This window comes from Episyrphus balteatus, chromosome 3 (genome assembly GCF_945859705.1).
Source record: "Episyrphus balteatus chromosome 3, idEpiBalt1.1, whole genome shotgun sequence".
Classification (NCBI taxonomy): Eukaryota; Metazoa; Arthropoda; class Insecta; order Diptera; family Syrphidae; genus Episyrphus; species Episyrphus balteatus.
This window is the reverse complement of record NC_079136.1, coordinates 115460846-115473904: the sequence shown is the minus strand read 5'-3', so window position 1 is coordinate 115473904 and position 13059 is coordinate 115460846. Positions and strand designations below refer to the sequence as shown.

The window sequence follows — 13059 nt, the reverse complement described above, 5'->3', positions numbered from 1 at the left end:
CAGCTAGGGAGCTTTTTGATGTTTGTTTTTCCAACCCAACAGCCCGATTGCGTGGTGTTTTGCAGTTAATGAAGTCAAAACTAAATATGCAATCAAATTTAGAGCCTGAAAATCAAGAAATCTTAGCAAAACACTTGTTTTTTTATTTTTTTCCCGAATTCCCATACATACAAGTTCCTGGATCGAATCATGTATACAAAAGTAGGCGTGGCAGGGGGCGAATAGGGTCGACACTATTTTGTATTTTTGAACTCGCCTAGATAATCAAATTTCTTCAATTTTATTCAAATTGTGCAAGCCGTTTTCTAGATATAAATATGCACACTCAGAAGTGGGCGTGGCAGGGGGCGTGGAAATTTCGCTAAAGTTTGTAAAACGTGTTGTTATTACATTTAAAAACAATTTTTTTTCCAAACTCAACTTTTTTTAAAAAATTTGATTTTTTTCCAACATCTCCATACAATCAGTGCGTCGTCAGAAAACAGGTTGTATGCTTTTGTTTAAAATGAGTCAATTGAGGCGTTTACTTTTTTCAAACAATTATAATTTGCAAGAAAAAGCTAAAAAAAAATACATTTTTTATTTTCTCATTATATTAATTTTTTTATTTTTAAAGCTAACAAAAAAAAGTTATGCAATTTAAAAGCCAAGTATTTCTTCTTAAGAATAAAATCATTTTTAAATTTTTGCAATGTGCAAAAAGTATAAAAATAATTTATTGAAAACAATCATTTTCATCAAAAAAGCAAAAATAACATGAATTTTTATCTTTTAACGTCATTTATTCCATAAGCTTATTGTCTTAGCTCAAAATATATATATCGATCAGGTCTATGAGACATCTACAAAAAGTGCTAGAATTTTTTGAACTCGATCAAATTTCCTTAAAAAAGCAAAAAAAAACATTTCTTTTTATGTTCTCAGGCTATGAAATCAATTTTTTTGTTTCACAACCTATACAAAAATACATACCATGTGAAAGCTTTTTATTTCACCTTTCATATGACGTATCAATCTCATTTCAGACGCCTACAAGAGAAGTTAGAATTTTTTAAAGTCAACCATGTCGAATTTCCAGACTGAGATTACGGTACTTCCGACACTGGTGGCAACAGATTTCCACTGGTGTTTTGAGGTTTTTTTCAAGTTTCTTGATTTAACATTGTGTAGCTTGTAGTTAGTCTACCGTTATGTGTGATATACCAAATGTAAGGTAATTGTATCAGGATGCTCATAAAAGTTTAATAAAATGTCTTGGTCAAAAGTTATAACCTGTTGAATTCTAAAATTTTATTTTACCGTTTACGAAAATAATTTAAACTTAGCACACATATAGTCGTAGTCATGGTCTATCATTACTTTTCATATTTTATTTCTGTATCTATTAAAGAAAAAAAGATAAAAATAAAAAGCGATGAAAATCGGTTAAAAACGGTAAAAAAAACGTGTTTTTTTAAAACTTGTTTCTTCCGTTATTCAGTCAAAACTCACTAAACGATTCCAAGTTCTTGCACATGCATGCATAAGGCCAAAACCTACATGTATTAATACTACTTAGAAACAAACAAAATATTATTCGTATCAATAGGCATCATCAAGGAAACAAACGTTATGGTAGAGTAGTCTATCTCCCGCTTTTTGGCTGGGGGTACAATTTTCTATAAAGTCAGCTAAAAATTTAAAACACTTAAATACTCCAGTTAAAGCGTCATTTGACCTTGCGCACAAGGGAACTGTCAGTTTTTATTTCATTGATTGATAGGGGTATATATAAAAGGCTTAAATCCAATTTCTCACCACCTGATCATTCTTTTTAGCGGAGTTATTCACAAAAATGCATTTTTTTGGGATATTTTACTTCTAAGCTAATATCTTTGCTCCAGTTTGTCGTAGACCAAAAAATAAACATACATTCTCTTCCTTATAATATTTTCTATCGTTGTATGTAATTTCATTTTATTAAAGTGAGTTACTACAAAATGGCAGCCAGTTAAAGTCAAATTCTAGTTGTTAAAAAACACATTTTCGTTTTTATTTCGAAAAAAGCTTATATTATAGCTAACATTTTTCTAATCTACTTTGTAGCCCTCCTAATTTCCTGCATTTTACAGAAAAAATCAACTCTTTATCACCAAAGATGACCGAGCAATTGATAAATGAACGCACGAAAAAAACGGTGCGAAACCACCTAAAAATATCGTCTTTTGGGAATAACTCGGCTTCAGAATGTCCCACGACAAAAAATAAAGCTATTAATTGTTCATTAGGTACAACATTTTCTATCGATTTGGTGCACATTATTTTTTTATTAAACTAAATAAATATACCCCTATCGATCCATGAAATAAAAATTGACAGTGCCTCTGTGCGCAAGGTTAGGTCCACAGTGGAGGGAATTCAATTAGTTCTAAATAGCGACAATTATAAATTATAAATAGCGACGGATTATTATTTCAACTACCTAGTCTTCTACGAGTCCAATGGAATACCCCATTTAAAATAACTTTTAAAAATTAAAGGAACTATTTGACATGAATATCGTCAGTAGGGGAGAAGGGGGTACATTTAGTTTTTAAAGGTCTGTATTTTCGGAAACTGTTAATGTTTTCCAATGTTTTGTTTTGTATATGATTTATTGACTATTCAAGATTATACTAACAGTAAATTTCAACATTAAAAAAAAATAATGTTTTCTAAAAAAGTCATTTTGTCAAAAGTGCACCGGGACTGGGTCACATTTGACTTTGAAAGGGGTACATTTGACAATAGTGGACAAAATCCCGCATCGTGTGAATTATATTTTTAAAACTATCAGCGGATCTTGCTCGTCTATTGTTTAAATAGAAAAAAAAAATTGATTTTAAACAATCTACTAAACAATATAACGAAAAAAATAAATCAAAAAAATCATTTTCTAAAAAGAAGAAGAAAAAACAAATTTTCTGCAGTACGGTTAATTAAATGGTTAATTCAAGTTAAATCCGGGAGTGGAAGGAAATCTTAAAACATTAGGGAAATTGTTTCAACCGGATAATGGCTATCCAACTGCATGTCCCTGATAAGAGCCATATTGTGCATATTATGTCTTTTAAGACAAATATAGAAATACCAAAAACTAATTTGGCATAAGAAACATTTCAAAAAAGTTATTTATGAGTTAAAAATATCAACATAATCAACGGTATACCAATTTTTATGTTTAAAAATTTCTGTACACAAAAAAAATTTTTGAATAAAAAAAAAAAACTTTCAAGAAACCGCTCAAGAAATTTGAAGTAAATCCAAAACTTCTTTGTTATAGAAGAAATCAAATAACATACTCTCAAATTTAAAAATTAAAAGTTTGAATAAATTTGTGGTCTGGATTTAAGATAGTTTTGGTTAAATTCATAATGAAAAGTGCTCTTTTGTCCACAAACATTTTCTTTTTCTGGCCAAAAATGTTAAAAGAAATTTTGTGTTAAAAAAAGGACTTTCACTAAACACTATTACTTTTAAAAACTCTAATATCCCTTCGGTAGACTTACAAACTTAAAAACAAAAATAAAAATTTGGAGAACATTAGAAGTAGTCAAAAGGTATTCTTTACTATGGATGGACATTTAAATATACTTAATTATCTTTAATGTAAATCTAAATGAGTTCAATAGCCGCTATTTTTTTAAAAATCAGATGTCACCTGATCAAATTGATCAAATTAAATTCTTTTTTATTTTACTTGGATTAAAGTATGAAATTTCTTAATATATTGAACTTTGTATCTACGCACTCAAAAAAAAAGATTGTAAGTGAAATTTATGAAATTTTTCCACTGAAACAGAATATAATTATTTAATGCTTAAAAATATGCAAGTTTTTCCTCAATGACTTAGTGTACTGTTCAATTTTTTGAATAAAGATATAACTATCAATACCACTATTATCGATAAAAAAATGATCGATCTACCAGATATACTCTTATCTGCGGTAACATACTTTGTATAAAATCTTATTCTACCTGTTTGTAGATGTTATTTCAAGTTCGAAATTTAATCTTAAGAGTTTTGTGGTAAAAATTAAAAAAACAACTTCAATTATGTTTATGAACATTTTTGGAACCCTACTGCTTTTAGGATTCTTTTCCCTTCAACAAAGTTAATACCAAATAGTTTCCATGTGTTCATAAAAGTAACCAAACACAAACAAAATATTTTTAATGTATTAAAGAAACTCATTGGAATTCTACAGCTGTAACTCTTACAAAGTCTCCAAGTCTCCAGTTAAAATAACTTGCACTACTGCTAACTAAACAATTGACATTTTGGCACTAAATTTCCAAAGTAAATTCAGAGTACCTACTCGTATTTTCCACAATACTGTTTACCTAAAGACAATAGAGTTTAATAAATAATTTTTTAACTAAAAAGTTATCTCCATCTTAGCTTGATAAAAAAAAATTCTATCTTATCAGAGTTAGTCCATTCTTGGAAATAATTTATTGCGCAACACAATAATTATTTTATCATTTTCTGTGATTGAATTCAAAACAAATAAATTAGTCATCCTTCACATTATTTTCAATTTTCAGGGAATACTTAAAAAAGATTTATGGTAATATTCTGACTGTTTTTCGTAAAGTAAAAGACTATTTATAAAAAAGGCCAATTAGTATTTACATGATGACAAATTATTTTAATTTTGATTTTATTAGATTAAGTGTTAAAAAATACCTCGAAATAATGTATCATATGAGTACCTTAATATGTTTCATTTTATGTAATTTCAAATGCAACAAAACATTTGCCATACAGAAAAACTCTTGTATCTTCCGAATGGAATCCAAAGTGAACCAATATTTCAAATTTTTTTTATATTGAATACCTTTATGCTTTAAATACCAAAAATCTTGCAAAGCTGTAGCAAACCTGAATAAAATCCAAAATTCCACTATCCTTGATAATGGACACCTTAAAAATCCCAACAACATACTTAAAATAAAAAAAAATGCAATATAAATTTTTTTATAATTTAAATTTATTAACAATTTTCTAAATTTTAAAACTAAATTTGAATTTTCGACACAATTTTTTTTTTTTTTTGCTTACAAATTTAAAACTTTATACACAGTCACTACAAAAAGTGATACAAACACGGTAAGTACACTGGAAGAGAAAGTTCCTGCTGGATTGCACAATTTTGAACTACATTGAACACATTTTTGTCTTTTGAGGGCAGTGTTCTTTGGTGATAGATTACATACTTCAACGCGATTATATACGCAACCTTTGTATGTGATATTGGAATAAACTGAAATTATATACAAAATAATCTATCACATTTTTGTTTTAACTTCAATTAAAGAATACAAACTTACGAGAGGTATAATTTTGGCTTATGCATTTATAATCTCGCGAAGTTTGGTTATTAAAATTTCCAACGAAATTCTGTTGCAAGTGAGCAATTGTTGCGTTAGCTGTAGAATTGGAGCAAGTTGTTTTGCCTGGAGACCTGCAACTTTGTGGAGAATTACAGCTGTAGCATTCCAATGAGTTACCTTTAAGATAATTTTTTTTTTGTTTTTTGTTAATTAATGATCACAAATAAGAATTATTTTATATTAACTTAATTGAATGGAAAAGAATCCTAACAGCAGTAATGTTCCAAAAATGTTCACGAACATAATTTATGTATTTTTTTATGTTTAACCACACAACCTGTTAGATTTAATATCGAACTTAAAATAACATTGTGCAAACAGGTAGATTGGGATTTTATACAAAGTATGTTAACTTAGATAAGAGTTCGAGTACCTACAACAAGCAGAGTCGATAATTTTTATCGATGAAAGTGGCATTAATTTGTTGGTATAAGCCAAGGGCGTAGGTAAAATAAATTTAAAGATGTGATGTAGTATTTTGTATGTAACTTATTTCTGGTAAATCAGAATTACCATGGTATACTCTGGAGTACTTTAAAAAAGTTAACATAGATTATTCCTACACGGAGAAGAAAAAGGGCACCTTTATTAGTTGATGCCCATTTTAAATCTTACCCTTTTTCAACAATACGATTTCCGCTTCAAATAAGTGGAATTCACTTAAATTCTGTTAAATTTAAAGTGAACTTCATTTAATTTTAATAAAAATTTTCATGTTAAAAATACAGACTAAAAATAAAAGAATTCCATCGTAGTTATATGTTAATGTTAAAAGATTTTTAAACAAAAAAGGAAACCATTTAAAAATTAATGTGGAAATTTTCTGAAACAAATCAAACAAATTTAGAACTTTTTACTAATTTTTTTTAAATAAAATGTCTCCAGATAAAAATAAGAAGATTTTTCTCTTAAATTAAGTGGATTTTTTTTTTCAATTAGCACATTCATTATATTAAGAAGATATTTCCGTTTAATTTAAATCGGGAGTCTGTTTGTTTTAAGGTGTTTTTTTTTTTTTCGTGGACGAGCTGATACAAATTATAAGATTGGTTTTTATTGATACCAAAATTTGGATTTAGCTCTATAAAAAAATAAATAATTTTGTAAAAACAATTTTGTTGTAACGAATTTCGTAGTAAAGAATTTCAGTGTGTTTGTTACGAATTGTCGCTTTCCACTAGGGCTCTTGATTCTACCCGGGTAATACCCGGGTCCAATGCTACCCGGGTACCCGGGTACCAAAATACCCGGGTATTACCCGGGTAGCACCCGGGTACTCGAAATACCCGGGTCCTGAAAATACCCGGGTACCCGGGTTCCCGAGTACCCGAGTGTATTCAACAGCTCGTGTAACCAAGTAGATACGCAAATAAAAAATTTAGTTTTTTGTTTTTTCTTATTTTTTCATATTTTGCTATAATTTATTAACCTAGTTGACACTTTTAAGAAGATTGTTTGGAATTGTTAGTTGATAACTATAATGAAAAATATAGGGCTGCCACTTTTAAAATTGGAACTTTTATAAAATTGGTACATGACCAAATTGGTCATATCTTTGTACTTTGGTTCAACCAGGAAACTCTTTAAATGCCAAACAAATTCCCAAAAAGTGTCAACCAGGTTAATAAATTATAGCAAAATAAAAAAAAACACAAAAAAAAGTTTTGTTTTACGCGAATTTACTTGGTTCCACTAGCTGTTGAAAACACTCGGGTACCCGGGTACCCGAGTATTTTAAGGACCCGGGTACTCGGGTATTTCGGGTACCCGGGTGCTACCCGGGTAATACCCGGATATTCGAGTACCCGGGTACCCGGGCGGGTCTTCGGGTACCCGGGTTTCAAGAGCTCTACTTTCCACATAAAATACATAAAAAAATAAATTGCACGACTGGGGTCGCACGTACTTGCTCTTATGCTTAAAGTAACTATAATGTTAAAGCTTTTTATTCAAGAAATTTAAAATTTGATATTTTGAAGAAATTTCATAAGGAGTATAAAAAAATTAAATCTGTTTTTATAATTAATAAAACTCCGTTTTAAAATATCTTAAAAAAAAAAACAAATATGTCATTTTATTTCTCGTATAAAAAGGTATTTTTAGAAAAAAAATTTTGAAAATTGTAGGAGCCGTTTTTTAAAAAAATAATTTTTTATATATAAAATTTTTTTAACATTTTTAAAAAAAAAAGTTGGTATGCCATTTTGAAGAAATAATTAATTTACACATAAAAACTAAATTTCAAAATTTTTCATTGATCCGTTTTCAAAAAATTGATTTTTCAAAAAAAAATTTTGAAATATTTTTAAAAAAACCAAAAATGCGTTTTTTGAAAATTTTCTAAAATTTTAATACATATTATCTTTACTTACACACTTTTGTATAAAAATTTTCATTTAAATCGGGATAATTTTGTACGAGATATTCAGAAACGAAAAAAACCGTTCTATGACAGGTACCAATAATAACGGTACAAAAAATATTTTTTTATTTAGAAAGTTGGCCCTTATGTGTAGTACTACACACAAAAATTTTAATCAAAATCGTTAGAGCCGTTTTTGAAAAAAATTACCTTTTCTATTTCCGTTATATGGCAGGTACCGTTAGTTTTGGTCATAAAAAAAAATTTCAATTTCCCCTCTAGGGAATCACCAAAAACTGCTAACTACCAAGTTTGAAGAAAATCACTTCACTCGTTTAGGCTGCAGCTCCAGATAGAGACAGACACACAGACAGACAGACAGACAGACAGACAGACAGAATTGCCGGACCCACTTTTTTGGCATTCTCCATCATCGTTATGTCATGTAAAATTGTTATCTCGAGTTCGATTTTTTTTACGAATCCTAAACTTGCCCTATAGTACCTATATCGCAAGTAAAAAACAATAAATAATGCAAATAAAATAAAATTGCATTAGAAAATAAAATATTGTTTGCAACTGAAAAAAAAAAAAAAAATGCATTAAAAAAAAACTTTGTTGCAACTGAAAAATATTTATTCCAACCTAAAATATTAAAAAAAAATGCAAAAAAAATTTTTCTGCATTGAATAAAAAATATCAATGCAAAATGTGAGCATTTAATATATTTTTTTTTTTTAAATATTTGTCGAATTTCTTACAATTTTGACTAAATTTGACTAACTATAACATTGAAAATAGGCGAAATAGTCAAAACTGTAAGAATTTTGACGAATATTAAAAAAAAATATTTAATGCACACATTTTGCATTGATTTTAATTTTTTTTTTTTTCAATGCAAAAATTTTTCTGTTGCAGTAACATTTTTTTTCTCAATGCAAAATATTTTTAGTTGCAATAAATATTTTTTTAATGCAAATATTTTTCAGTTGCAAAAAATTATATCATTCCTGTATTTTGTTTTCGTTTGGAATAAGAAGCACCAAGGATAGATTATATTAAAAATAAATTTTGTTTGAAGTATTGAAAAGTGAGGAATTTACATAATGTCAAGTCCTATAGACAAATAATAGTCTCACTTTTTAAAAAATTAATTGAATTCTACTACAATCCCTGGGTCTGCGAATAGAAATTTTAACTCATATAAATGATAAGTCAAAATATGCAACCATTCACATTTTACAATTCGTTAACAAGTGCATTGTGCTTTAGGTTACTGTCATCATTTCAAATCCATATCATAAAAGTCATTTGACATTTTATTGAAACATAAAAGAGGAATTTTTTTTTTTTTTTTTCAAATAAAAAATCCCCGAAATTCAAAATACTCCTAATGTGGACATGACTACTTTATTTCTCTTAAACTCAATCACAAAGGGTTAGGAAAGTAAATCAATTGAAAAAATGTTCTTACTCTGATAAGATAGGTTTTGTTTAGCAAGGAGATAATTTTTTAGTTGTAAAATTATCTTTAAATTGTTATTATCTGTAGCCAAACAGTATTGTGCAAAAAAATGTATTTATTTTTCAATTGTTTTTACTCAAAACTACATAGCCAGTAGCTATAATTTCGTTTCGGTGGGGCTTAGCTCAGACCGAACAAATATTTTTTTCTGAAAGCAAACGGACATTAGACATTAGAAGGACAAAAAATTTGTTTGTATTTGGAGCTTTCATCTAATTAGATTAGGTATGTGAAATCCAAGTTTCAATTAACAACTTTGCTCTTTAAAGCCTCACAGAATCAATAGTAGCATCTTTAAGGTCTTATACAAGCAATATTGTTAGTTCGGTGAATAAAGCGGGGTTGAATCTACTTTTTTTTTTTAATTTCACTCGTTGTTCAGCTTCCAGTTGTTCAAAAACTATCCAACATTTAATAATTGGCTAAAAAAAATTAAGCTCTTTGTTTTAAATATTGTGACCCTTTTTTATTTTGAAGAAATGGCACAGGAATGAAGAAATAATATTCATATTTGACAAAATATCGATGTAAAAAATTAAATGTTGATAGATAATCGTCTATTTTTTTTTTTTTTTTATTTAATTTCTTTTGCTCGGAAAGTGAAGTTGTGCAGAAAATAGATAACATTTGTGTCTTAGATCCAACTTTTTTTTAAATTTCCTACTATCAACTACAAAAATAGTTTTTCAATAATTTAAATTTATTATAATTTTTCTATACCTTAAAAAAAAAACTTATATTTTCAACAATTTTTTTTCTTACAGATTCAAAACTCTATAAAAATTCACAACTTACAACAAAAATTGACACAAACACAGTAAGCACACTGAAAGAAAAAGTTCATTCGATACAATAAAAGTCTTAAAATTCCTCAAAAATATTTTTAAAATCATTGTTCATGAAGAGATGATACACTCAACATACCTTCATAGATTGTTAAAGGTAAACAAACACATTATTTGTCTATGTTTTGTGTTAAAATTCAAAAATGCGAATATGCATGAGGTTCAATTTATTATTCATAGAATATATTAGGTTGGTTTTCTGTAAAAAAGAATTTATTTTACCATCGTGTAATTTATAATAGGTAATTTTATTATTTTTTTGTTTTTGATGTTTTTTTTTTTCATATTATCATTTCCTATGTGTTTGTGTTTTCTTTTATTACCTTTTTTTGGAAAACAACAGCAAAGGAAAGTAATTAAATCATTATTTTAGAATATATTTCCTTCTTATATGTTTTGAAAGGAATAATTTATTGCTTATTATTTTAGGTTTGTTTGCTTAAGAGTGAATTTGAAAAAAATAAATTCAACAAAATGTGTAACTTACTTATTTATTTATTTATTTCGAATTCAATCACAATGTGGTAAATCAAATCAATTGTTTAAAGATAGAGATATGTAACTTTTTTAAATTGTTAAATAATTACTAAAATGACGATAACTTTTTAATTTATACTAAATTATCTTTAAAAACTTTAAATCAACATCAATGCCACTTCATCGATATAAAATTATTGATTCTACTCGATATTAGCACTCGAATACTTATCTGAGTATTTTTTTATAAAATATCCAATCCACCTGCTTGTAGATGTTATTTCAAATTTGATATTCAATCTTTGTTTGTTTTTGTCTTATTTATAGCCATTACCACACTTAACAATTTTCCAAACAATTAAGGTCACAAGAGTTATGGCATCAAAACTGCAAATAAGCACTAATTTGGCTTTTCTGTGCAGGTCTTCTAGAGGTCTAGACCACCATTTTTTTTTTTTTTTCTCAAACCTACCTAGTCTGGTTTCCTAAAGTTAGCCCAGGATATCCCAAGATTTGTTTTCGGTAGCCCACCCTTAGTTCTAAAATTATAACTGGATTATTTTTTTTTTCACCTCAAAAATCACAAAAAATTATTTTTATTATTATTAGTGCACAAATTGTTGGTTTTGCACTGTGGTTCGTTTGCCCAACGTTAGCCCAGGATAGCCCAACTTTTTTTTTCTTTATTTTACTATTTTTCAAAAACTCAGAAACCGAAAAAATTGTGATTTTTTTCCTGTGAAAAGAATCGTTAGTTTAAAACCGTGGTTTGTTCGCCCAAGGTTAGCACAGGATAGCCCAACTTTTATTTTCCCTATACTACGCTTGGTTTAAAAATTGTAGAAGAATTATTTTTTATTCTCCACACAAAAAAAGTACGCATACACCACAGTGACCTTTTTTTTAAATTTATAATTAAGAAAAATTAAATCCACTGGTGTTTGCATTGCTCCTCAAATGTTATTTATTTGGCTTATAGCCTATTTCATAAAGCCCTTTTAAATATTTATCAGGCTTTTACATCCTAAAATGACGTTTGCCACATACAAAAACCGTCATTTCAAATTTTAAAAGCCTGTTAAATGTTTATGAAATCGGCTATTAGAATTTTTACTTGATTGAATATAGTCCATATAACATTCCTGTTAAGAAGCTCAAGTTGATTTGCTTCATTTTACCTATAAAACCACAACATTAAAATATTTTTTCAAGTGTAAAAATCATTGTTGTTTAAAAAAAAAAATTATGACAATAATCTTTTTTATCAAAAAAAAAAAAAAAACAAAACCGACTTCCATGGGTTTTATGGTTTTTCTAATAGTTCCTATGGCTATAACTGAACGAAATTGAAAAGGGACCACATTGCAGCCACCAGCTTTTCTAGACAAAAAGAATTATGAAAATTGGTTCACTCAGTCCAAAGTTATGAGGTAACAAATATAAAAACAAAAAAACAAAATACAGGCCAATTGAATACCTCCTCCTTTTTGGAAGTCGGTAAAAAAAATACAGGCCAATTGAATACCTCCTCCATTTTGGAAGTCGGTAAAAATTGGTAAAAAAAAATCACTTCACAACATTTTATATTTATTCTTACTTTTGAAAAATGTTTGGATAGATTTTACTAAGCATGTATATTGTAGGTGCATACAAACAAAAAAAATCAGTGATTTTTAAACTTGAAAAATAAAAAAAAAAAACTCATCTTGAACTAGCATTATGCAGGCAAAAATTGAATCACAAAAAAGCTTAATGAAAACAGTCAAACAAAATTTTTAAAACACTAGCTGACCCGGCGGACTTCGTTCCGCCATTTCTTGTATTTATTTCTAATTTTCGACTCTGTAATTAGTTAATTTTCAAATGAAAAAGAGGATCAAAACTTGAAAAATTCATGAAATGAGTTTAAAAATGTTAACTTTATAACTTTTAGAAAAATGGCCTATGCAAAATACTTATGCATGCGCATGATTAAAACCTATATTTCCTATAAATTTGAGATTTTTTGCAGACTTTTAAAAATTCCAAAAAAATAAAAAACTACTCAAAAATGTCCCTAAAAATTAGGTTGTTTTTCAAACATTTTTATTTCAAAATACAGGGCCTATGAAAAAAATCCCTTTTAGACCCCTAATTTTTTTTTCAATATCTTTCTAATGGTGTAACTCAAATTTCTGTACAAAATTTTGCGTACCTGTAATTAGTCTTTTGTCGAAGGTCTATGAGTGCAAGAAAACCTTCACAACTTGGTTCTGAAATTTTTTTTTTCAATACCGTTTTTAACTATTGAATAAATTTGTCTATCATTAAAAAAAAAAGTCAACTCCTTACGACTTACCGTTTAGAAAATAGCCTCTTTTTTCAATGTCGTGTTACCCCTCTTTACCCTATAAAATCTTAAATTTTTTTTTGCCTTAAACCTTCTCCTCTTATG

The 13059-nt window shown here is 27.9% G+C and overlaps 1 protein-coding gene across 1 annotated transcript; it reads right to left on the bottom strand.

Moving 5' to 3' along the window:
- Positions 1–4991: 4991 nt before the first annotated feature.
- On the bottom strand, positions 4992–5737 carry LOC129916356 (uncharacterized). The gene is made up of 3 exons (XM_055996231.1): positions 5602–5737; positions 5354–5533; positions 4992–5286 (listed from the first exon to the last, which is right to left on the bottom strand). Exons 1-3 carry the CDS (start codon positions 5657–5659, stop codon positions 5081–5083), a joined length of 444 nt encoding a protein of 147 aa, XP_055852206.1. The 5' UTR covers positions 5660–5737; the 3' UTR covers positions 4992–5080.
- Between the last annotated feature and the right edge of the window lie 7322 nt (positions 5738–13059).

What these genes read in the sequence shown, in the direction of transcription:
- LOC129916356 (XM_055996231.1), bottom strand. Translation starts at nt 5,659, where the DNA reads ATGTTCGTGAACATTTTTGGAACATTACTGCTGTTAGGATTCTTTTCC. An exon ending in ATTCTTTTCCATTCAATTAA is followed by an intron (nt 5,534 to 5,601) that starts GTTAATATAAAA and finishes ATTATCTTAAAG; the next exon opens with GTAACTCATTGGAATGCTAC. An exon ending in AAGCCAAAATTATACCTCTC is followed by an intron (nt 5,287 to 5,353) that starts GTAAGTTTGTAT and finishes ATATAATTTCAG; the next exon opens with TTTATTCCAATATCACATAC.